Source organism: Lynx canadensis, chromosome A1 (assembly GCF_007474595.2).
Source record: "Lynx canadensis isolate LIC74 chromosome A1, mLynCan4.pri.v2, whole genome shotgun sequence".
Taxonomy (NCBI): domain Eukaryota; kingdom Metazoa; phylum Chordata; class Mammalia; order Carnivora; family Felidae; genus Lynx; species Lynx canadensis.
Window position 1 is genome coordinate 89,668,796 of NC_044303.2, and position 26,881 is coordinate 89,695,676.

General features: G+C 36.9%; 1 protein-coding gene across 1 annotated transcript; it reads left to right on the plus strand.

The window, feature by feature from the left end:
• The first annotated feature begins 11,840 nt into the window (after positions 1 to 11,840).
• On the plus strand, positions 11,841 to 12,761 carry LOC115514560 (vomeronasal type-1 receptor 4-like). Its single transcript, XM_030316704.1, has one exon. The coding sequence runs from the start codon at positions 11,841 to 11,843 to the stop codon at positions 12,759 to 12,761; it is 921 nt and encodes a 306-aa protein (XP_030172564.1).
• Positions 12,762 to 26,881: the final 14,120 nt, after the last annotated feature.

Below are 26,881 nucleotides of genomic sequence, written 5' to 3' on the forward strand. Positions count from 1 at the left end.
CCAAAAGTCTGCTAGAACTGATACATGAATTCAGCAAAGTTGCAGGATACAAAATCAATGTCCAGAAATCAGTTGCATTCTTATACACTAACAATGAAGCAACAGAAAGACAAATAAAGAAAATGATCCCATTCACAATTGCACCAAGAAGCATAAAATACCTAGGAATAAATCTAACCAAAGATGTAAAGGATCTGTATGCTGAAAACTATAGAAAGCTTATGAAGGTAATTGAAGAAGACTTAAAGAAATGGAAAGACATTCCCTGCTCATGGATTGGAAAAATAAATATTGTCAAAATGTCAATACTACCCAAAGCTATCTACACATTCAATGCAATCCCAATCAAAATTGCACCAGCATTCTTCTCGAAATTAGAACAAGCAATCCTAAAATTCATATGGAACCACAAAAGGCCCCGAATAGCCAAAGGAATTTTGAAGAAGAAGACCAAAGCAGGAGGCATCACAATCCCAGACTTTAGCCTCTACTACAAAGCTGTAATCATCAAGACAGCATGGTATTGGCACAAAAACAGACACACAGACCAATGGAATAGAATAGAAACCCCAGAACTAGACCCACAAACGTATGGCCAACTCATCTTTGACAAAGCAGGAAAGAACATCCAATGGAAAAAAGACAGCCTCTTTAACAAATGGTGCTGGGAGAACTGGACAGCAACATGCAGAAGGTTGAAACTAGACCACTTTCTCACACCATTTACAAAAATAAACTCAAAATGGATAAAGGACCTAAATGTGAGACAGGAAACCATCAAAACCTTAGAGGAGAAAGCAGGAAAAGATCTCTCTGACCTCAGCCGTAGCAATCTCTTACTCGACACATCCCCAAAGGCAAGGGAATTAAAAGCAAAAGTGAATTACTGGGACCTTATGAAGATAAAAAGCTTCTGCACAGCAAAGGAAACAACCAACAAAACTAAAAGGCAACCAACGGAATGGGAAAAGATATTTGCAAATGACATATCGGACAAAGGGCTAGTATCTAAAATCTATAAAGAGCTCACCAAACTCCACATCCGAAAAACAAATAACCCAGTGAAGAAATGGGCAGAAAACATGAATAGACACTTCTCTAAAGAAGACATCCAGATGGCCAACAGGCACATGAAAAGATGTTCAGCGTCGCTCCTTATCAGGGAAATACAAATCAAAACCACACTCAGGTATCACCTCACGCCAGTCAGAGTGGCCAAAATGAACAAATCAGGAGACTATAGATGCTGGAGAGGATGTGGAGAAACGGGAACCCTCTTGCACTGTTGGTGGGAATGCAAATTGGTGCAGCCGCTCTGGAAAGCAGTGTGGAGGTTCCTCAGAAAATTAAAAATAGACCTACCCTATGACCCAGCAATAGCACTGCTAGGAATTTGTCCAAGGGATACAGGAGTACTGATGCATAGGGGCACTTGTACCCCAATGTTCATAGCAGCACTCTCAACAATAGCCAAATTATGGAAAGAGCCTAAATGTCCATCAACTGATGAATGGATAAAGAAATTGTGGTATATATACACAATGGAGTACTACGTGGCAATGAGAAAAAATGAAATATGGCCCTTTGTAGCAACATGGATGGAACTGGAGAGTGTAATGCTAAGTGAAATAAGCCATACAGAGAAAGACAGATACCATATGGTTTCACTCTTATGTGGATCCTGAGAAACTTAACAGGAACCCATGGGGGAGGGGAAGGAAAAAAAAAAAAGAGGTTAGAGTGGGAGAGAGCCAAAGCATAAGAGACTGTTAAAAACTGAGAACAAACTGAGGGTTGATGGGGGGTGGGAGGGAGGGGAGGGTGGGTGATGGGTATTGAGGAGGGCACCTTTTGGGATGAGCACTGGGTGTTGTATGGAAACCAATTTGTCAATAAATTTCATAAAAAAAAAAAAACCTCAGAGATTCAGAGTTGGACACTCAGGAAATAGTTGTCAAATGATTAACTGAGACACGAGAATGGTACTTTAGGTTTGATGCTTTGGCATCAGGTGCCTGTGTTATTAAAGAAGAGGGTACACTGCAAGAATGTGAATAGGAATGAATCTCTACCTTCCCAGAAGGCACAGCATCAGCATGGGAAGCATAGGATCAAACTCTGTTAAACTCACTTTCCAAGAAGGAACTCACTTATTCTCTTGATATTTTTGTACCAAAAAAAAAAAAAAAAATCTGAGGTCAGCACTTTTCTCATTGGCCTGGGCACTACATGAATGTCAGCTTCATTTTGTTTATCAGGCTTATTGGTTAATTTAAAAATGTAATATTTCAGTAAGTGTACTGATTGCAAAACGAAAAATAAAAACCATAGAAAAATTGCTTAAATTACACGTTCCTATTAATTAAAGTTCCTATTACATATTAGGGGTTCAATTAAAAATTCAGTTGGTTTAGTAGCCCCAGAACCTTAGCACTTATATTTCTTTTTAATTGAATCAATAGAGGTTTGGATGCTCCAACATAAATTATGGATCAATACTAAAATGTCTGAGGAAAGAAATTACTCTCTGGATGGCTGTACTTTGACTAGATTAAACAAACAAACAAAAACACCCTGCTTTCTAGCGGGTGAAAACAATGAACACTCTGAGTTTACTTTCTCCTCTAGTCTTCTAGAACTCCTCAGAATAACTTCTTTGAAAATTAGAAGAGATGTTTGTGACCTCAGGTGCTGACTATGATTAAAAACACTTCCAAATTTATCAAGAGAACCCTCTGCAACTCACAGAGTAATTTGTGATTCCTCTGGACAAATCAGAAAGTTCACTGTGCACAAATGGGTTTTTTCAGTCCTTGGGGATGAAGCAACCTGCCCCTCATAGCCCTGCATCCAGGCACCTGCATCCAGCTGGAGCCCATCAGAGGTGCCTCCTGAACTGCTGAGGAGCTCAGACTCAGTAAGTCCCCTCCCTGTGTGCAGCTCTTGCATGCAGGGAGAGACCTGGCCATTCTTTGCAGGAATTTTGGTTCCCTAATCCTTTCTTATGTCAAGTACATTTTCTGCTGAATACTTTGCCTGTGCTTAAAGGTAAGTCTCCTTTATCTGTGTTTCTGCACCCACACTCCTGTACCCCTTTTTCCTTATTTTTTTTCTATTCCATTTTTGCTGTCTTTCTTTTGTGTTACTCCTTTTACTCTGCTGTTTTCTCCCTTTCATTTCTTTTCATTTATACTTAATTTTAATTTATAAGCTTTTTATACTTGTTTATATCCTAACTAATCTTCTACCCTCCATGATCTTACCAGTTTTTCCTTTCTCTGCCTTTAATTTATTTATTGCTTATGAAACTCCAGTTTTAATTTCCTCTTTAATTCCATCTTATTTTTCCTCTTATCTGCCAGCCCTTTCTTTATTCCATGTCTCCATTCTATCAATTTAAAAATATGTATTTCATTCTTTTCTGTCATTTTTTTCCATAGTTTATGGAGTTTTCCATAATCTTTTTTCATCCTTTTATAATGCCTTTCACATATTACTCACCATTATTTTGTGTTATTCATATGTATTCTGTTTACTCTTGCACATCTTCTGATTTCTAAAACTCAAAAATTTCAAGAAATTTATTTTCTCTATGATTCTTTCTTGTATATTTTTTCTTTTATGTACAATTCTTCTAAAACTCTCTTTGGAAAGTTTAATTAATGTTATTAAAAACAATTTTAAGGACCAATATTGTGTGGCATACAATTTGGATCTGTAAGAAAGACCAAGGAAATTTGCTATAAAAATTTTAAGTTATTTCAAACTTTGTGTGTGTGTGTGTGTGTGTGTGTGTGTGTATTATTTTCTACAGACTGCAGTATTCTCAAGGTCAGGTTCATAAACTTATTTGAAAAATAAACAACTGCTGTAAAAAAGTGCATTTCCAATATAATTTTGCTTCTATGATTCTGATTTATACTAGCTTCAATAAATTTATATTCTTTTTATCAGGATTACAGATAATATTACTAAGAGTCAGTTCAAAAGCAATCACTTAACTGTATCATAGACACTCAAAGATATTACACAAACACATTTTGCTTAAGGGGAAAATAGAGTGATCAATGATGATTTCAGTCATTAGGTCAACTAATGTTGACCTAATGTAGGTCAATACATTAGGTCAACCTTTTACTGGAAATATGAAAGGGAAGTTTGTGCTTATGTTAACAAGTAAAAGGAATGAAGTAAAATATTTAATTCATACACAAATGCATTCAATTGTGGGAGACCATACAATATATTATGTAACAGGTCAAATACCACCATGTCAGAATTAACTATTCAAAAGAATACTTAAAGATTTACATCAGTGTAATAACTTGTGAGCGGTTATTTCTTTTAATGCATTATAGGCAAACATGAGGTTCCTAGAATGGCCTCATGACATCACCTTAGGGATTGGGAGACTGACTTAGAAAAATGGACAAGAGGAGCCTACAGAAAGCTCCCCCAGTTCTAGGCCATAATTGCAAAGTGGTGAGAGAGAACCAATGCTCCCTCAGAGGACTGTGGACATAAGTCCCCAGGGAGTGATGGCCAGAGAGAACTTGGGTACAGATAGTTCCAGAAGTTTCTGGAAACAAGCAGGAAAGCTTGAAGACCTGCATGCTTTGCTGATGTCTGATAACAGCCCAGGGAGCTCTAGCTTTACCAGTGGATAAATTTGTTTGATCGTTTTATATACACTTTGCTTCCTTTCGTGTCATCTTTCTCTTGTCCTGTTCACCCTCTTCTCTTCAGTGTATACTCCTACTCATAGCTGTGAAATTCTTACTCTTGTTCAATTTCTCATTTTTTTGTTAATCATTGGCAGTTTCCTACTACTCATTTTATTTACCACACCATTCCTGTTTCCTGTTATCTCTTCTGCTCTCAGACTCCTGTATCTTATTTATTTAAAATAATCTGCCTTCACAAATAGATTTTTAATCATGTCTCCTCTACTCTTCATCTCTAACGTGTGTGTTTTTGTCTTCTCTATTAACTTGACGTTCATTGCCTTCTATTCACTATCCAATTCATTCATCATTTATTCAGGTTTTTCTTTTTTCACCTTTCAGTATTTAAATCCTTTTTTCTCTGTCCAAATTAATTACTTTCCCTTATTCATCTGTGAATGTTTTCACTCTAAAATATTTTGAAAACATTCTAATTTAATAATATTCAAGGATATTCTTTTTTTCTTTTCTCTTTATTATTTTAGTCTCCCCGACTCTCATCTTTTGTTTCTGTTACTATGGATTCTTTTTTTTTTATCATGTCCACTTTTCTTTCCTCCTCACTTCCTCTATCCTTACAACTCTTTTGTTGATTAAATCATTGATTTTTAATTCATGTGTCCATTTTTCCACTTACTGTAATAACTTATTTACTTTCTCCTTTTGGTATATATATTTTTTCATTTCTCTATTTTCTGTTGCTCTGCCATTCAATTTCTGTCACTTGTAAAGGCTTCCTGTTATTTAAATTACACAAATTTATGTCTAAGTTTTAAGACTTTTTGTTATTCCTTTTAGGGGGGAAATCTTTTTCCTCTACTCCCTTATGTTGGATATGGGAGCATGCAACCTAAGCTGACAAAAGACAGTTGAATGGGAGATGAAACCCCAAATTTATTCATGTTTCTGTGGGAGCTCACAAGAGTTTAGCTCATGAATGGCTAAAATCAAGAGTTTATATAACTAACTTCAAAAAAATTGGGAAGGGGGAAGAAAAGCCTTCTATGAGAAGAACAAATTGGTTTCTAGGGGAACAAACAGAAGACAAGAAATTTTGTGATGATCATTGTCTATGCAGGTGTGAGTGCCATTTTCCATCTTTCTCAAGTCACCAGAGAAGGGAATTTATAACAGTGTCATTCCCAGAAGTTTCTAGTTTTAGTTACATAGAAGCTCCTAGCAGGCTTCCCCACCCCTATGTCTGTTGAATCTCAAATGTCTTTAAAGTAATTTTCTGAGAGTCAGCCACAATCCTATGTAATTGTCTGGTAGCAATTTCTTAGAAAACCAATGCTTCTAAAAAATTTTTCTTTTTCTTGATTTCCTAAAATCCCTAATTTAATGCTTTATATATATAATGCTATATATAATGCCTATGTAATGCTATATATCCTTATATATTTTCTATGTCATGTTAGGCTTAACTTTTTCCATAACCTTTTTTTTTTTCGCCTGTGCCTTTTTTTATTTCCACAATTTTCCTTAGGTTCTTGACTGCCCTCACTTGCTTTTCTTTCTCTTTTCCTGCTCATTCTGTTCAGCTGATTTCCTGGCTGAGATGGCAATACCTTTGTTCTCTCCTGTTCTGTTTCTATTTGCACTTGTACCTTCATATTCATTGTTCCCCTCTTTTCTTTTCCATTTTGATTAACAATTGTCTCCTGATTTTAATTCTCCTTCTCATTTATTTTAAACATTCTCTTCAATAAAGCCTTGTTTCTCTTTCTTAGTTCTTCATTCTCTCCTGATCTAACAAACAAGATTTTAGAAACAACCTCTCAAGCTCAATGTAACAAAAGAGTTTAGATTTTGTTGAAAATTGTGTTAAATTGTAAATATTGCTGAGAACCGTCACTTTGTGATGTAGGGTATTATGATTTATAAATGTTCTATGGAGAATTTTTCTTTCTTAACAACTTTCAACAGATTTGTATAATTTTATCCAAGAAATTCTTACACAAATTTGAGATTATTTCATAGTATTATTATTAATCCTAAATTTTCTAAAATTACACTGTATAAAGAAATTAACTTCCAAAATAATGAGTTGTGTTACCAATTTAATACTTTTCTCTAGGTTTTCAAACTTATTTGTGTCGACCATCTTATAATCAGTGAATAATGACAGTTACATCTTTTCATTTTCTAGAATGCTTATTCTTTTTCATTTGTTTATTTACCACATATATTAGGAGCTAAAATGCAATATAGCGTGTGGACATGACAGTTGGTACAGTTCTAACACTATTGATTTGAAAGAGCATTGGGCTTCATTTATTAGTTCTATGTTTATATTAGCTAACTACCTTGCATAAAGTCAATAATCTCCTTTATATTTATAATATACTAAGGAATTATATATTTATAATAAACAAATATTAAATATATATGAATGTTTCTTACCCATTTAATGATATAGTCATGTGCCTTTCTTCTTTAAGATATTAATATGGAGGGGCTGCCTAGGTGGCTCAGTTGGTTGAACACCTGATTCTTGGTTTCAGCTCAGATCATGATTTCATGGTTGGTGGGTCCAGTACCCCCGCCCCTGCAACTACCTTTGGGTTTGGGCTCCATGCTGACAGTGTCCCTGCTTAGGATCCTCTCTCTCTCAATAAATAAATAAATAAATAAATAAACTTAAAAAAGATGTTAATATGAGACTTTCTTTAATACATTTTCTAAAGTTAAGACATTTTAACATTTCGGAGAAAATCCAAACTATTCACAAAATACTGTACTTGTTTATACTTTGATTCATAGTTTCTAATCATTTATATGTATATTTATATATTTTATTGACATTAAATTAGCATAACATAAAAATAAACCATGTTTAAGTGTGCTATTCGGTCGGATTCATAACATTTTAAATGTTTTACTACTTTTATTAAGTTTCAAAACGTTTCATCACCTGAAAAGAAAGCCCTAGACTCCACAGTCACTCCTTTGTCCTCGCTGTCTTTAGCCCTTGCAACCACAAGTCTGCTGTCTACAGATTTAGGAATTTATATATTTTAGGATATTTCATATAAATGAATTTATGCAATACATGAGTTTTTTTTTTTAATTTTTTTTTCAACGTTTATTTATTTTTGGGACAGAGAGAGACAGAGCATGAACGGGGGAGGGGCAGAGAGAGAGGGAGACACAGAATCGGAAACAGGCTCCAGGCTCTGAGCCATCAGCCCAGAGCCCGACGCGGGGCTCGAACTCACGGACCGCAAGATCGTGACCTGGCTGAAGTTGGACGCTTAACCGACTGCGCCACCCAGGCGCCCCAACATGAGTTTTTGAATCTAGCTTCTTTTGCTTTGTTCAGATTGGTCTTGCAAATGCGGTCATGTAGGTAGTAGGCTGGAGGATGGCTAGTGTTTCGTATGGGTCTTGATGTTTCTTGGAGTGGAATACCTTCACATATAAGGATTTGGCTTAAGATTTCCTCCATGTGGTTGCTTATTTTCTTTTTCTTTTTTTTAAAATTTTTAAATGTTTATTTATTTTTGAGAGAAAGTAGCGGGGAGGGGCAGAGAGAGAGGGAGACACAGAATTTGAAGCAGGCTCCAGGCTCAGAGATTCCAATGCAGGGCTTGAACCCTTCAACCATGAGATCATGACCTGAGCTGAAGTTGGATGCTTAACTGACTGCACCACCCAGGCACCCCTGCTCATTTTCTAATAACCTAATAAGCTAGGATGCTTTGTACGTTCACAGGAGAGCAAGCCCCACATGAAGGCACTTATCAAGATTCTGTTTGTGTTATGTTTGCTCCACAATGAATGGCAAAGCAAGTCAAAGGCTAAACCATATTCAAGGGATGGAGAAAAACACATTACAATGTCTACATAGGGAAAAATTCATAGGTATTTTTGCAGTCTACCACATTCTGAGACCAAGAGCAAATGAGATGTGAGAAACTGGAGACAAACTGAGATAATTACATGCAGGAATATTGCTCAAATGAAGGGTAGAAATGACTCAAGAAATGTGCAAGAAATACACTACATCTGCATGTTGATAGGGAAATTTTGATAATGGGTGTAAGAGAGAAGAATAATGAAAGATTGGAGTCTTAAGCAGAAAAGAGAACCTCAGATTTATTGCACAAATGGATGGATTAGCTATGATAAAGAGCCTTGGCAATTCATTCACAGCACCAGGGTAGAATGACAAATATACAGAGAAAGAAATTAATGTAGTGGCAAGTTTTTTGGGAAATAATCTTTTGCTTATTTTAATTTTCTAAATGAAGTATGCAGTGTATCAATAAGTGAATAAAAATGCATATGTACATTTATTTACAAATATTTATAAAAATGGATCTTATTCACAATGGAATATTATTCAGTCAGTAAAAAGGAAATCTTGCCATTTAAGACAACATGAATAGAGCGGCGCCTGGGTGGCTCAGTCAGTTGAGCATCCGACTTCAGCTCAGGTCATGATTTCATAGGTTGTGAGTTCAAGCCCTGCATCGGGCTCTGTGCTGACAGCTCAGAGCCTGGAACCTGCTTTATATTCTGTGTCTCCCTCTCTCTGCCCCTTCTCCGCTCATGCTCTGTCTCTATCTCTCAAAAATGAATAAATGTTAAAAAAATTTTAAGACAACATGAATAGAACCTAATGTAAGTCAGATAAAGAAAGACAAATACTGTGTGATCTCACTTATATGTGGTATATAAAAAAAGATCCATTGATACAAAGAACAGATTGGTGGCTGCTATAAAAGGGGTTGAAGGGTAAGTAAAATGGGTGAAGGGGGGCAAAAGGTATGAACTTCCTGTTATAAAAGAATAAGTCCTGTGGATGCAGTGTACAGCAAGGGGGTGATGATAGTTAGTAATAATATATTGTATATCTGAGGTTGCTAAGAGAGTAAATAATAAAATTTCTCATCACAAGAAAAAAGTAGTAACTATATGTGATGATGAATGTTAACTAGAGTTGCTGTAGTGATCAATTTGCAATACGATTTACATTTGAACAACATAGTGATTAGGGCACTGAACCCCCATGCAGTTGAAAATATGCATATAAATTTTGACACCCCTAAATTTGACTGTTAGTCACCAACTGTTGGTCAGAAGCTTTACTGATAACACAATCAATTAACACATATGTTGTATCATACATGCATTATATACTGTATTCTTATGATAAAGCAAGTTAGAGAAGAAAAATGTTATTAAGAAAATGATTAGTAATACATTTACAAAACTAGAAATACATTCACAGTATTGTACTTTTAAAAATACACATATAAGTGCACTCAGGGACTTCAAATCTGCTTTTGAAGAGTCAACTGTATATAAAAATATCAAGTCACATGTTGTACATCTGAAACTAACATAAACTTTCATGTCCATTATATCTCAATTAAAAATGTGCAATTTGTCATCAATTGAATGTGAGATTGGGAGAGGATAGGTTGGCAGTTTAAAAATAAAGAAGTTATGAAGTAGTCATCAAGATGAGTGACAAAGTAAATACCCAAGGAATACTCTAGAAAATTTAGTGTGATTCCTGCTGAAAATCAAAGTTCACTGGACCTTAGTAGTGAAGGATTTGACATGAGTGTAGTTAACATATTTTGTGTTTTACTCCAGCCTTGATTATCTGAGCATGATGCCATGAATGAGACAGAATATTAGATTTAACAGGAGTTGATATTTTTCCATGGTGAGTTCTATGAAGTAGGAAAAATAAATCAGTGGAATCAGCTATTTTTTCAAGAAGTGATGATGACCTGGATTGTGGAAGTTCAGGTAAGAAGGAGAGGCTCTGGGAGGGTTGTGGAGAGTAAAGAGATCAATGTTTCTCAGACACTGATGATGTCAAAGTAATACTGGAGTTAGAGATTAAAGTAAGCTGCAAATAGTTGGTAGTAGGAGAATGAGAAACACAATGAGTCTACAATATTTGTAATGACAACTCTAGTATTTGAACAGGAGAAAACGTGGATGTGGTTGGGGGCAGTAAAAGTGTTGGAAGAGAGATCACAAATGTGAGAGGCTAGGAATATTGCACTGATCATCTGTATGGGAAATCTCCAAGAACATGACAGAATTTGAGTTGGGAAGAGTCACAATGAGTCACTAGCTACTGAGGGGAGTGACTTGGGTCAGTAGATTACTTCCACAAAGAATGATGACAAATGTTTCAAAACTGGAGTAATGGAGAATTATCTGAATATGCCTGGTATCAAAGAGAACATTCTCACTTACAGGACTAGTGATATAGGAGACAGAGGAGAGAAAGATCGCACTACTTGAGAGACATGCTGGAGAAGCAGTGACTTCCAGGTAGAACAAAGACAGGAAGTGAATTTTCAGTACAGAGATGGCAGATGCAATGAACTGACCCATGAGCTGATCTGATATTCATCATGTGCATTGGAAAGGTCTTGGACTTGGGGAAGCATGTTGAAAGGGCCAGTAAAAAGGAATTTACAGAGCCTGATGGTCATGAGAAACTCTAGGGATGGAGTTCTTCTGGTGAATAATTACACCAGAAGTGTAACAATATGGTGATAACAATACAGTGATAATAATATGTGTTAAATATGGTAGAAATGAAATAATAAACATTAAAATACATTAGTAATTTTCTGTTGTTTATGACAGAAGATTGAAAAGCATTAAAATTATAAAATGTAATTCAGAATACATACCCAGAACTTAAATAAAATCTCCATAAATCTGAAATATTGTTTTTCATGAATAAAAAAATTATCCTTCAGGATAGTCAGTTTATTTCTCAGAATTAGAGTAATGTTTTGATAAATAAGGCATGTTTTGTCTCAAACCTAATACTCCCCTGAAGTGACATCAATAATCCTTGACATATGCCTCTAGAACCAATTCTTAATTTCCTGAATACTCTTATAGAATATTTGCACAACCTACTGCCAAGATTGATCATATCTCAAGGGCTCTCCATAGAGTCCTGTTATTTCTATCAAGCTTACAGATCATTTTCTGCCTCTTTTTAGGCTGTTGAGGAGTCTATCCAGAGTAGAAGAGGCCATGAATATAATAGTTTCAAGTGATACTATTTTGGGAATATTTTTTCTCTTTCAATTTGGGATTGGTTTTATTGGAAACACATTATTACTCATGTTAAACATCAACACTTTATTTCAGCGCTCCTCCAAAAAGCCTATAGATTTGATATGCACCCATTTAACTTTAGCTAATATCATGACAATTCTTTCCAGTGTGATTCCAGAAATAATAAATGCTTTTGGGGTAAGAAATTTTCTGGATGACATTGGTTGTAAGGCAGTGCTGTACATCTACAGAGTCACACGGGGTGTCTCCCTCTGCACCACGTCTTTCCTGAGTATTTTTCAGGCCATAATTATCACTCCTAGCCACTCTAGGTGGGCATGGCTCAAACCCAAAGTCTCCACGTACCTTTTTCCTGCCTTCTTTTCTTTCTGGATCATCAACATGCTGATCTACGTCCGTGTCATCATAACTGCTGTGGGCCCCTACAACATCAGTGAAGTTGGACAAGTGTATTCACTGACATACTGTAGCGGGAGAGAACCTGATAAACTTCAGGAGGCTGCTTTTCTAGGGGGTATGGTCTTACGAGATATTCTGTGTATTTGCCTCATGATCTGGACCAGTATGTACATGGTAAACTTTCTCCTCATACATCGCAAGACACTCCAGCATGTCCATAGGACCAGCCTCTGCCCAAGACCATCTCCCGAAACCAGGGCCACCCACACAATCCTGGCACTGGTGAGCTGCTTTGTTTTCTTTTACTGGACCAACACTTGCCTTACCATTTACATAATTTACAGACATAATGTACAAAGTCTGGAGAACATTACTATTTTTCTCTCCTCTTGTTATCCAGCAATCTGCCCTTTTGTGCTGATCAAAAATAATAATAGACGATCATTTCTAAACTGTAACTTTGCAAAAATGAGAAAGTCCTCACCACAGTCTATGTCCCTTAGAGGTTTGAACGCCCTCACAAACTTCTTTGACACAGAGCCATGTGATTACATTTTCCCACATTAAGATTTTAGTAAGGTAGAATTCTGCAAGGGTATAAATAATTTTTACTTTGGCCATTTCTTCAAACCATCCAGCTTAATGAACATATGGAGATAAATGACAATACTCATAAAATAAAACATATTGCACCTGAATGGGGCACTATTTTACCTTTTCTAAAATGATTGTAAAAAAATTATTCTTCTCATTATTTGGATGCTTCCAGTTTGAGACATCTTCCCTAATGTGACATAGGTATTAGATGAGTTATAGCAACTACCCTTGCTGGTATATGCTAGACAGCCCTCATTAGACAAAATTATGTTATATCTACATTGTTGTGTACTTTAGAAGCCAACAATACTTGAGGCTACTATATGCTGTTGATTATATCTGGTTAAATCATGGATAATGATGTAACTAAATATAACCATACTTTCCCTACTCCACTGAATAACCAAGTGTCCTCAAAGCCAAATGTATTATTCTCAAATGCTTGGTGAAAAACACTTGGCTTTCTATTTGTACATCTTTGTATCTGTTAGCACCATTAGAAGTATTCCTTAAATGTACATTTTGTTTTTTGATGACATACATTCTATATTGTGGCAGATTTTTTTGAAGCTTTGCACTTTTATGAAGAAATATTTAGCACTTCTGAGACATAACACTATGATATATTAGAAAACCTGAAAAAATCTGCTAGAAAACAGCTAAAATCTCAGTATAATATTTAAACTTTTTTTTTATTAAGAACTGTGTTTAAACAAATGTAAGGAGGGGTGCTTGGATGGCTCAGTTGGTTGAGTGTCTAACCTCAGATCAGGTCATGATCTCACAGTTTGTGAGTTCAAGTCCCTCATCAGGCTCTGTGCTGACAGCTCAGAGCCTGGAGCCTTTGAATTCTGTGTCTCCATCTCTCTGCCCCTCCCCTGCTCATGCTCTGTCTCTCTCTGTCTCTTTCTGTCTCTCAAAAATAAATAAATGTTAAAAAAGTAAAAAAAATGTAAGGAAACTTCTGATTAGGAAAACAAGAATAAAATGAATGCTGAAAATGCAGCTGCTCTCAGCACATGTATTAATCTTACAGCACAGACCTCTGAACTTCATAACTTCTTGGGAAAGATAAACTGAAAATTGAAGCCACAGATTAGAGATTGATGTGGTAACACAGTTCACTCACATTCTTTTCACAATAGAAAGAACTGATGCACTAAAAGATTGAAACTAAAAAGGAAACATTTATATTAGACTAATAATTTATTAAAAACTTGAAGTATCTATAGCTTTGTGTGGGGAAGATGGTGAAATAAGAAGACCTTCAGTTCACCTCATCCTGTGGATACAACTAGATAACATTAAATCAGTGTGAATAACCCAGAAAATGACCTAAAGACTGGCAGAAAAACCCCACAACTAAACGTAGAGAAGAGGCCACATTGAAGAGGATAGGAAGGGCAGAAATGTGGTGGGGAGCTAAATGAGCTGTGGCCATGCCTGCGAGGGAAGGAGCCACAGGTGGGGAGAGGGGTGAGAAACAGACTATCACCAGGAAGCCTGTACCCCAGGAAGAAGAATCTCTTGAAAACTAGCTGGGCCAAATTTTCAGAGTCCTTACAACCAGCAGGATTAAAGCCTGAAACTTTAAAAAATCACCAGGCTCAGCTCTGGGAGAGCTGAGAGGGCAATAGGAAACTAGGTCCACCTTTAAAGAGATAGCACAATAAGGGGCACTAAGGAATCTACTCCTGAAATCATTGTTGCACTATATGCTAACTAATTTGGATGTAAATTTTAAACAATAAAAAATAAAACAAGTTAAAATTAAAAAATGATAATAAATAAAAAGATTAAAAAAAGAAAGAGCACAATACAAGCTCATGCTGATACAGCACATAAACAGCAATCTGAACAACACCTGGGCATTCAGAAGGGACAGATACTTACTAATCATAGAGCATGTCCAAGAGGGCCAGAAATCACTGAGAGACAACTCCAGGAACAAAAGAGCTGCCAGGTGCTATTTCGCCCTCTGCCCCCAAGCATAAACATGGAGTCAAGTGTGGCACTAGTTTGTTGCTGTCATTCACTACTTAACATATTACACTGTGCCCAGTCCCTACTGCTGGGCATGCCTCAGTTCTGCTGCTGTGGGCCCCTCCCCCAGAAGACCAGTGCAAACATTGTAAACACGATCTCCTTTCTGTGTAGTTTAGGGGAAGTGCACCTCATTAAAACTGCACACCCCATGCATGCATGCTTTGAAGAGTGGCCTTGGCCAACCCTGTTCTCAGCAACATAGGGACATGCCCTGTGGCTAAGAATGAGCACCGCATTGTTAAAACTGTGCACCCCACCCTCTATATTCAGGAACAGGAGATGAAACTGACTTTCTTAATACATAAAAATAGACAGAGAGTTAGATAAAATGAGGAGACAGAGGAATATAACCCACATTAAAGAAAAGGACAAAATCATAGCAAGAGAGCTAAATGAAATGGATATAAGTAATATGTATGATAAAGAATTTGAATGATCAAAATGATACTCACTGGTCTTGAGAAAAGAGTAGAGGACATCAATGAAACCCTTAACAAACAGATTTTAAAAAAACTATCAGAGATGAAGAACACAATAAGTGATATTAAAAATACATTAGATGGAATAAATAGTAGACCAGAGGAAGCAGAAGAAAAGATCAGTGACCTAGAGGACAGAGTAAGTGAAAGTAATCAAGGTGAGCAAGTGATAGAAAAAAATAGGCCAACAGACACATGAAAAGATGCTCAATGTCACTCCTCATCAGAGTAATACAAATCAAAACCACACTCAGATACAACTTCACACCAGTCAGAGTGGCTAAAATGAACAAATCAGGAAACTACAGATGCTGGTGAGGATGTGGAGAAATGGGAACCCTCTTGCACTGTTGATGGGAATGCAAACTGGTGCAGCTGCTCTGGAAAACAGTGTGGAGCTTCCTCAAAAAATTAAAACTAGAGCTACCCTATGACTCAGCAATAGCACTGCTAGGAATTTACCCAAGGGCTACAGGAGTGCTGATGCATAGGGGCACATGTACCCCAATTTTTATAGCAGCACTTTCAACAATAGCCAAATTATGAAAATACCCTAAATGTCCATCAACTGATGAATGGGTAAAGAAGTTGTGGTTTATATATACAATGGAATACTACTTGGCAATGAGAAAGAATGAAATCTGGCCATTTGCAGCAACGTGGATGGAACTGGAGGGTATTACGCTAAGTGAAATATGTCAGGCAGAGAAAGACAGATACCATATGTTTTCACTCATATGTGGATCCTGAAAAATTTAACAGAAGACCATGGTGGAGGGGAAGGGGGAAAAAAAGTTACAGAGAGGGAGGGAGGCAAACCATAAGAGACTCTTAAATACTGAAAACAAACTGAGGGTTGATGGGGGATGGGGAAGAGGGGAAAGTGGGTGATGGGCATTGAGGAGGGCACCTGTTGGGATGAGTACTGGGTGTTGTATGGAAACCAATTTGACAATTATTAAATTATTAATTAACAAATATTAAATTATTTTTAATATTAAATAAATAAATTAAAATAAATTCAAAAGACAAAAAGAAAAAAATGTGCAAGATAAGAATAGATTTAGAGAATTCAGTGACACCATCAACCATAATAACATTCACATTATAGGGATCTTGGAAGGAGCAGATAGAGAAGAGGGGGCAGAAAATTTATCTGAAGAAATAATAACTGAAAAATTCGTGAATTGTGGTGCCTGGGTGGCTCACTCGGTTAAGCATTCAACTTCAGCTCAGGTCATGGTCTCGCAGTCTGTGAGTTCCAGCCCCATGTTGAACTCTGTGCTGAGAGCTCAGAGCCTGGAGCCCGCTTCAGATTCTGTGTCTCTCCCTCTCTACACCCTACCCCTGCTTGCACTCTGTCTCTCTTTCAAAGTAGAATTAAGACATAAATTTTTGTTTTAATTCCTGAATCTGGGGAAGGAGGTGCAGATCCAGGAGCTACAGAGATTTCCTCAACAAAATCAACCCAAAGGAGGTACACATCAAGATACATAATAATCAAAATTCAAAAAAGCAGTAGTAAAAAGAATTTTAAAAGCAGCAAGAGGGCGACACCTGGGTGACTCAGTAAGTTAAACTACCTCTTAGTTTTGGTTCAGGTCATGATCTCATGGTTTGTGAGTTCAAGCCTCATGTCAGGCTCTGCACTGACTGCAAGGAGCCTGCCTGGGATACTCTCTCTCCCTTTCTCCCTCACTCTCCCTTCCCCTCCCTTTCTCAAAATAAATGAATAATCTTAAAAAAGAAGAGGCAAGTGGAAAGAAAACAGTTATATGCAAAGGAGACCCCAAAAGGCTCTCTGCACTTTTTTCATCAGAGACTTTGCAGGTCAGAAAATAGTGGCATGATATATCCAAAGTGCTGAACAAAAAAATCTGCAATCAAGAATACCCTATTCAGCAAGGGTATCTTTCAGAATAGAAGAAATAGTGTTACCTAGACAAACAAAAGTTAAAGGAGTTCATGATGGCCAAAGCAGCCCAAAAAGAAATGTTAAAGGGGACTCTTTCAGTGGAAAGAAAAGACCATAAGTAAGAGTAAGAAAAGTAGAAAGCATAAAAGCAGTAAAAATAAGTACAGCATATTTATAAAAATCAGTCAAGGGACTCACAAAATAAAAAAGATATAACATATGACACCATATGCCTAAAATGGGGAGGGGGCAAGTAAAAATGTTTTCAAACTTAAGAGACCATCAACTTTTGATAGATATGCATAAGATGTTATTCAAAAACATAATGTTAACCTCAAATCAAAAACCAGTAATAGATATGCAAAGAATAAAGAGAAAGAAATCCAAGTATATCACTAAAGAAAGCAAACTTATGATGAGAGAAGAGAGCAAGGGAAGGAAGAAACAAGTAACAAAATGGCAATAAATATATACATGTCAATAACTGCTTTTGATATAAATGGACTAAATGCTCCTATCAAAAGACATAGAGTGACAAAATAGATTTTTTTAAAAACACCCACCTTTATGCTGCCTATAAGAGACTCATTTCACCTAAAGACACCTAAAGATTGAAAATGGGATGGAGAAACATTTATCATGGAAATGTAAGTCAAAAGAAAACCAGGGTAGCCATACTTATAACAGACAAATTTTATTTTAAAACAATACTGTAATAAGCGACAACTAAAGACACTATATAATCATTAAGGGGACAATGCAACACTAAAGCATAATCTATATTAGGTATATATATCTAGGAGCACCCAAAAACATAAAAACTTGAACATATTGGTGGTTAGGGATTTGGGTTTATGCAAAATAAAATCCGGGGACCAGGCAATGGGGAGGAAGGTTGTTTACAGAGGACATGAGGCAGCACCTCTGTTTATCTTTGCTAGCCTAAAGGATGAGACAGATAGGGAGAATAAACTCAGGGTTGACAAGGCTCCTTTTCTTTTGTTAACCATCTCTGCTCTGGGCTGCTTTACTTGCAGTGCAGCAGTCCATAGTCCAATTCACCAATTTACCTAACCTAGCCCTATTCTCCTATGAAAGCATATTTTCTGCTATAGTACTAAATTGGGGGTGCTTCCACCCTGAATATCTAATCTTGTTTATTTCATATATCTATGTACTGGATAGATGGTACTTTGCACCATTTCTATTTTAGGCCTTTGCCTCTCTATTTTGCGGGCTCTGCACCCCTCTCTATTTTGGGGTGCCTTTGCACCTCGCTAATCCTGGAACCTTTGCACCTCCCTATTCTAGGGATGTCTTTGCACCCCCTATTCTTGGGGTGCCAATCTGACTTACCCAAACTCGGGTGTGAGCATTTTATGACTTTGTATTTCTTTATGCTTGTTAACCCATTGGTGTAAGCCCGGGGGATTCCTAATCTTATCCCCTACAATAAAAGTGTTAATAACAAATACAAAGGAAATAATTGATAGCAATACAATAATAGTAGGGGGTGACAACACCCACTTACATCAATGGACGGATAATTTCAACAGAAAATCAACACTGACACAGTGGCTTTAAAGGACACCCTGGACCAGATGGATTTAATAGATGTATTAAGAACATTGCATTCTAAAACAGCAGAATACACATGTCAGTTGCACATGAAACACTCTCCAGAAACTACACATGAGATGATAAAACAAGTTTCTTCTATTTCAAAAAGATCTAAGTTATACCATGCGTCTTTTTTGACCACAAAGCTATGAAACTAGAAAGCAATCACAAGAAAAAAACTGAAAAGAGCACACATACATGGAGGTTAAATAACATGACTAAACAAAGAATAGACCAATCAGTAAATCAAAGAAGAAATAAAAAATTACTTGGAGACATATGAAAATAAAAACACCATGGTATAAAATTGTTGTGATGTAGAAAAATTAGTTCTAAAAGGGAAGTTATACCAATACAGACCTACCTCAAGAAGTAAGAAAAATAAATAACCCAATCTATGTCTAAAGGAGCTAGAAAAAGAACAAAAAACCTAGACCAGCAAAATAAAGGAAATAATATAGAACAGAAATAAATAATATAGAACTAAAAAAAGAAAAAACATATCGATGAAACCAGGAGCTGTTTCTCTGAAAAGATCAACAGAAATAATAAACCTATAGCCAGATTCATAAGAAGAAAGAAAGAAAGAAAGAAAGAAAGAAAGAAAGAAAGAAAGACTCAAATATACAATACCAAAAACAAGAGAAGAAATAAATGACACCACAGAAATATAAAGGCTTGTAAGAGAATATTATGAAAAATCATATGCCAAAAAACTGGACAATCTAAAAGAGATGGGTAAATAACCTCCTAAAACTGAATCCGGGAGAGGTAGAATATTTGAACAAAGAAATTGAATCAGTAATCAAAAAAGAAAAAAAGAAAAGAAAAGAAAAAAAGGCAAAGCCCAACAAAGATCTAGGACCAGATAGTTTAAAAGGTGAATTCTATGAAATATTTAAACAGAGTTAGTAACTCTTTTTTTAAAACTTCTCCAAAAAATAGAAGAGGAAGGAAAACTTCCAAATTTATTCTATGAGGCCAGCATTACTCTGATTCCAAAACCAGATAAGGACACCACACAAAAGAGAACAACAGGCCAATATCTCTGATGAACATAGATGTGAAAATCCTCAACAAAATATTAACACCAAATCCAAGAATACATTAAAAATTCATTCACCATGATCAAATGGGATTTATTCCCAGGATGCAAGCATGGTTTAATATTTGCAAACCAATCCATGTGGTACATCACATCAATAAGAGAAAGAATAAAACTATATGATCATTTCAATAGATGCAGAAAAATTATTTGACAAAGTCCAACATCCATTCTTCATAAAAACCCTCAACAAAGAAGGTTTAGTGGGAACATACCTCAACCTAATAAAAGCCTCATATGAAAAACCCACAGCTAGCATCATACTCAATGGGGGAAGAGTGAGTTCCCCCTAAGATCAGGAACTATCCACTATCCACTATCACCACTATTATTAAACATAGTACTGGAACTCCTGGCCACAGCAATAAGACTAGGAAAGAAAAAGATATCCAAATAGGTAAGGAAGAAAAAAAAATTCACTATTTGAAAATGACATGATTCTATATATGGTAATTCCTAATGGAGTCCTAAAGACTCCACAGAAGGGGCGCCTGGGTTGCTCAGTCAGTTAAGCATCCAACTTCAGCTCAGGTCATGATCTCATTGTTCATGAATTTGAGCCCTGCATCGGGCTCTGTGCCGACAGCCTAGAGCCTGGAGCCTGCTTCGAATTCTGTGTCTTCCTCCCTCTCTGCCCCTCCCCTGCCTGCACTCTGTCTCTCTCTCTCAAAAATAAATAAACATTTAAAAAATTTTTTAAAAAGAGTCCACAGAAAAACTACTAGACCTGAAAATGCATTCAGTAAAGTCACAGGATACAAAATCAATTAAAGCAATCCATTGCATATTATATGCTAATAATGAAGCAGCAGAAAGACAAATTAAGAAAACAATTTAATTTACAATGCCTCCACACATAATAAAATATCCTGGGGTAAAATTAACCAAAGAGTGAAAGACCTACACTCCGGAACCAAAAAACATTGATGAAAGAAATTGAAGATGACACACAGAAAATGGAAAGATTCCATGGTGATGGATTTGAAGAACAAATATTGTTAAAATATCTATACTACACATAGCAATCTACAGATTTAATGCAATCCCTATCAAAATGCCAACATTCTTCATAGAACTAGAAAAAACAATCTTAAATTTGTATGAAACCACAAAAGACCCCAATACCCAAAGGAATCTTGAAAAACAAAAAGAAAATTGGAGATATCACAATTCCTGACTTCAAGTTATATTACAAAGCTGTAGTGATCAAAAAGTACGGGATAGGCACAAGAATAGACATATAAATCAATAGAACAGAATAGAAAGCCCAGAAATAAACCCCAAATTTTACGGTCAATTCATCTTCAACAAAGCAGGAAAAAAATATCTAATGAGTAAAAGACAGTCTCTTCAACAAATAGTGCTGGGAAAACTGGATAGCTACATGCAAAAGAATGAAACTGGACCACTTTCTTACACCATACACAAATAGATTTAAGACCTAATCATGAGACCTGAAACCATAAAATTTCCAGAAGAGAACACAGGAAATAATGTCTCTGACATCAGCCATAACAACATTTTTCTAGACAGGTCTCCTGAGGCAAGGGATATAAAAGCAAAAATACACTATTTGGACTTCATCAAAATAAAAACCTCTGCACAACAAGAAAACAATCAACAAAACTAAAAGACAATCTACTGAATGAGAGAAGATATTTTCAAACGACATAAACGATGAAATATTAGTATCCAAAATATAAAAAGAACTGGTACAATTCAACACCCCCAAAACAAATAATCCAATTTAAAAATGGGCAGAAGAGGGGTGCCTGGGTGGCTCAGTTGGTTAAGAGTCCAACTCTTGGTTTCAGCTCATTAAGGAGTGCACTTGTGATGAGCACTGGTGATGTCCAGAGGTGTTGAAACACTATATTTTATACCTGGAATTAGTATCCACCTAATATATGGAAGTATTGAAACACTATACTGTACACCTGTATGTTAACTATACTGAGATATGATAATAATAATAATAAAATGATAACAATGATAATAATTATAAAGACATCTTGATGGTCTTTGGCCCATACTTAATCAGAATGATACTTAATTTACAACAGATGGCGGTGCTTACTATTCTACTTCAAGAAGAACTTGGGCTGAGAGACCTTTGTCCATTATACCCTTGTAGTTACTGAATATAAAAACTGTTTAATTCAATTTCTCTTATTTCATTGAGATATAACTAGGACAGAACTTTGAATTTTCAAAAAGGTCATGTCAGTAAAAGTTTATTCCATCTCAAATTTCCCTTAAAATATTTTATTTTATTCTTTCAATTTTTATATTTAACTGTGATTGGATTAAAGTGTTTTTAGGATTACGGATTATTAATTCCATAGAAAGTAATAGTTTCTTCTGCCTGCAGGAATGCTGATCTTGCTCAAATTTCCCCCCCCCCCACAAAATATCATGTAAGATGCCCAAGATCACTCCCACTTACATAGAAAGCCTATTCACTGCCATTCTCCACCTCCCTGGGCTTCAAGTGTGCAGATATCCCTGCTTCCCTCCCCTGAAATTCCATTTCTTTCCCTCACTCTGTGATGATGCTGATAGAGAGTCTCCCCATCCTCCTCTCCTATTCTGAACACTAACTGGTTTCAGGGAGAGGTTGTCTTCTGGAGGCATGTGGACAGTGCATTTAAGAAACTTTGATGAGTGATTTTGATGTACCTGGTGTTGCCATAGGCTCTGGGACATAAATATGAAAAGAAAATCATTATAAATCTGAGGCTGCCTTCTCAGATGTGTGAAGAAGATTGAGTTACTATTTTTTCATTACTGAATTTAATTTCCATTCTGAGTTCATATTCCATAAGGAAATTCCAAGTAATCTTAGCATACTCAGGATTTTTCTTTTCCTAACCCTCATGACTAGGCCTAAATTTTCAGAGACTTTGTAATATCTTGATGTTGGCCAGGCTGATCTCGAGGTGTTGTTACCTGTCCATGCCTGCACCTGCCAAGATGTGTATTGTTGTGTCAGATTCTGGCCACAGACCACACAGGACACAGCCATCATCTCTCATTTCATAATGAAAGTCCCTATATAAGCTACTATTGTACTTTCCTGGAAGGCACATTGGCAATTTGGCTGTCATCCCAAGACATTCTGGAAACAAGAAACAAGACCAACCTAGTCTTTCTTCTGTGTTGCACGGTATCTTCCTTTCATGCTGTGGCACACTCCCAAATTCCCAAAACTTTGCGAGGGATATTATTTTCCCTTTCAAACTGGACTTGGAGTGAATTGTAGAGTGGAGCACCAGCCTTTCCTCAGGGAGTCACCCACGTCTATGCTGTCAAACATTAGTCAGATGCTCAACTGCTCAGAATTGCCCACTTGGTTAGTGTCACAAACTACCATGTCACACAAAGAGTTGTTCTGATGCTGGGGTACAAGCTAGAGCTCCATGGCCCAGTCTGGGTTACCATGAAAGACTTTCATGGAGGATATGAGGTCTAAGTGAGGCTTGAAGGATGAGTTGGAATGAGCTGGGCAAATTGGAAGAATGAAAAGCCTTCCAGGTCAAAAGGAGATCATGAACAAAGACAAAAGAATGAAGCAGTTAGGTACATCTGTCTTTGGATTCTCAAGTAGATCTGTTGCTGGAACAAATAATGCAAGCTCAGTAGTGGTAGCAAATGAGGGGAGAGGTCCATTAAGTGATTCTTGAAAACTCCATTGAGCTAAAGGGACTGTGCCATCTAGGGGGCACTACGTAGGGGACTGAAGCTTGTAAAATGACCACAGAATTTATAATCTAAAGGATGACAACATGAAAAGAGAAGACTAGCACCATCCCAGCCCAGGTCACAATTGGCAAAAATTATGTATGTCCATCAATTTTTCTCAGAATAATGGCAAAAGTAAGCCTTTAAATGGCTTACTAAACCAGACATGACCTGGCCTGCTGAACCCTTCCCATGCCCTCACATCCCCCCTGTGCCCTCACCAGCTGATGTGTCTCTTCCTCTGGCTGCAGTGCTCCCCTCGCAGATTCCCTTATGCCCTTTTCCTGACTTCCTTAAGAGTTTGCTGAAACCTCATCTCGAAGACAGTGTCCTCCTGACCACTACTTTCAACATTCTAGCGTCTTACCTCCACCAGCAAACCTTTTATCCTTCATTTACATTCCAACATGCTATTATGCTGCTTGCATGAAAAATAGGATCACACTTAAAGTATTAATTGTGTCTCCTTTGTTTACTGATGTATGGCCTACATCTGGAAGTACAGGCTTATAAATAATATTTAGTCACATGAATTATCAATGACTTTTAAAACCTTGGATATTAAGGGGTGCCTGTGTGGCTCAGTCAGTTAAGCATCTGACTTTGGCTCAGGACATGATGCCACAGTTCCTATGTTCAAGCCCCACATCGCTGCTGTCAGTGCAGAACCCACTTCGAATCCTCTGTCCCCCACTCTCTCTGCCCCTCCCCCACTTGTGCACACACACTCTCTTGAAAATAAATAAACATTAAATTTAAACAAAAACCTTGAATATTGAAACCTGAACACTGAGTAAATAGTTGTCGAATGATTAATAGAGATAAGAGATGGCATTTTTAGGTCTGATATTGGAGTCAGGTGCCTGTCTTACTAAAGAAGGGGGTACACTCCAGGGATGGGAACAGGAAAGAAGCTCTACTTTCCCAGAAGTCACAACATTAGCTTAGAATAAAATTCTGTTAAATTCACTTCCAAAATAGGAACTCACTGATTCTGTTGAAATATATATGTATACATATATTTATGTATATACATATATATACACATATGATATATATATATACATATATATATATATATATAATTTTATTTTTAGAGAGAGACAGAGAGCATGCGAGCGGGAGAAGAGCAGAGGGGGAGAGAGAGAGAATCTTAAGCACTGCATGCTCAGCGCAGAGCCATCACAGGGTTCCATCCCACCACCCTGGGATCACAACTTGATCTGAAATCAAGAGAGGGTCACTCAACCTGCTGAGCTACCCAGGTGCCCCTGTGTTGATAGTTTTGTACAAAAAATTCTGAGCTCAGCCCTTATCTCATTAAACTAGACACAACATGAATTTCAGGGTAATTTATTTTTCAGGTGATTGCTTTATTACAAAATGCAAGATTTTGACAACTGTACAAATTGCACAAATTTCCACAAGGAAAATTTAAAAAAAAAGAATAAATTGCTTTAATTATATAGTTACATTAATTAAAGCACTTATATGTATTAGGTTTTCAATTAAAAATTCAGTTGGTTTAGTAGCCCCAGAACCTTAGCACTTATATTTCTTTTTAATTGAATCAATAGAGGTTTGGATGCTCCAACATAAATTATGGATCAATACTAAAATGTCTGAGGAAAGAAATTACTCTCTGGATGGCTGTACTTTGACTAGATTAAACAAACAAACAAAAACACCCTGCTTTCTAGCGGGTGAAAACAATGAACACTCTGAGTTTACTTTCTCCTCTAGTCTTCTAGAACTCCTCAGAATAACTTCTTTGAAAATTAGAAGAGATGTTTGTGACCTCAGGTGCTGACTATGATTAAAAACACTTCCAAATTTATCAAGAGAACCCTCTGCAACTCACAGAGTAATTTGTGATTCCTCTGGACAAATCAGAAAGTTCACTGTGCACAAATGGGTTTTTTCAGTCCTTGGGGATGAAGCAACCTGCCCCTCATAGCCCTGCATCCAGGCACCTGCATCCAGCTGGAGCCCATCAGAGGTGCCTCCTGAACTGCTGAGGAGCTCAGACTCAGTAAGTCCCCTCCCTGTGTGCAGCTCTTGCATGCAGGGAGAGACCTGGCCATTCTTTGCAGGAATTTTGGTTCCCTAATCCTTTCTTATGTCAAGTACATTTTCTGCTGAATACTTTGCCTGTGCTTAAAGGTAAGTCTACTTTCTCTGTGTTTCTGCACCCACACTCCTGTATCCTTTTCTTTTTCTTATCATTTCTTTACTATTCCATTTCTCTCATCAGTCTTTCTTATTCCTCTTTTTATTTTGCTGAATTCTCCTGTCATTGCTCTTCCTTTATAATTCTCAGTGTTGTGATTAAAATTACATATTATTTCTCTCACAGTCTTCAAACTTATCTTTTATGTTAATATTTGTATTTTTTTAGTTAATCAATATTTTTTTTGTTTATACCTTTACTATCTTCCATCTTTCGTGGTTGTTCTCAAAAGTTCTCATTTATCACCCCTTGATTAATTTTTTTAAGTTTATTTATTTATTTTGAGAGAGAGAGGGAGAGAGTGGGGGACAGGGGCAGAGAAAAAGGGAGAGAGAGAATCCCAGGCAGGCTCCACGCTGTCAGTGCAGAGCCTGATGGGGGCTGGAACTCACAAACCATGAGATCATCACCTGAGCTGAAGTTGAGTCAGACATTTAACTGACTGAGCCACCAGGATCATGCACCCCTCAATCGTTAATTTATTTATTGTTTTTGCAATTCTATTTATTTTAATTTTTTTTACGTTTATTTATTTTTGAGACAGAGAGAGACAGAGCATGAATGGGGGAGGGTCAGAGAGAGAGGGAAACACAGAATCTGAAACAGGCTCTAGGCTCTGAGCACAGAGCCCGATGCGGGGCTCGAACTCACAGACTGCAAGATCATGACCTGAGCCGAAGTCGGACGCCCAACCGACTGAGCCACCCAGACGCCCCATTTTGCAATTCTTTTTTTTTTTTTATGAAATTTATTGACAAATTGGTTTCCATACAACACCCAGTGCTCATCCCAAAAGGTGCCCTCCTCAATACCCATCACCCACCCTCCCCTCCCTCCCACCCCCCATCAACCCTCAGTTTGTTCTCAGTTTTTAACAGTCTCTTATGCTTTGGCTCTCTCCCACTCTAACCTCTTTTTTTTTTTTCCTTCCCCTCCCCCATGGGTTCCTGTTAA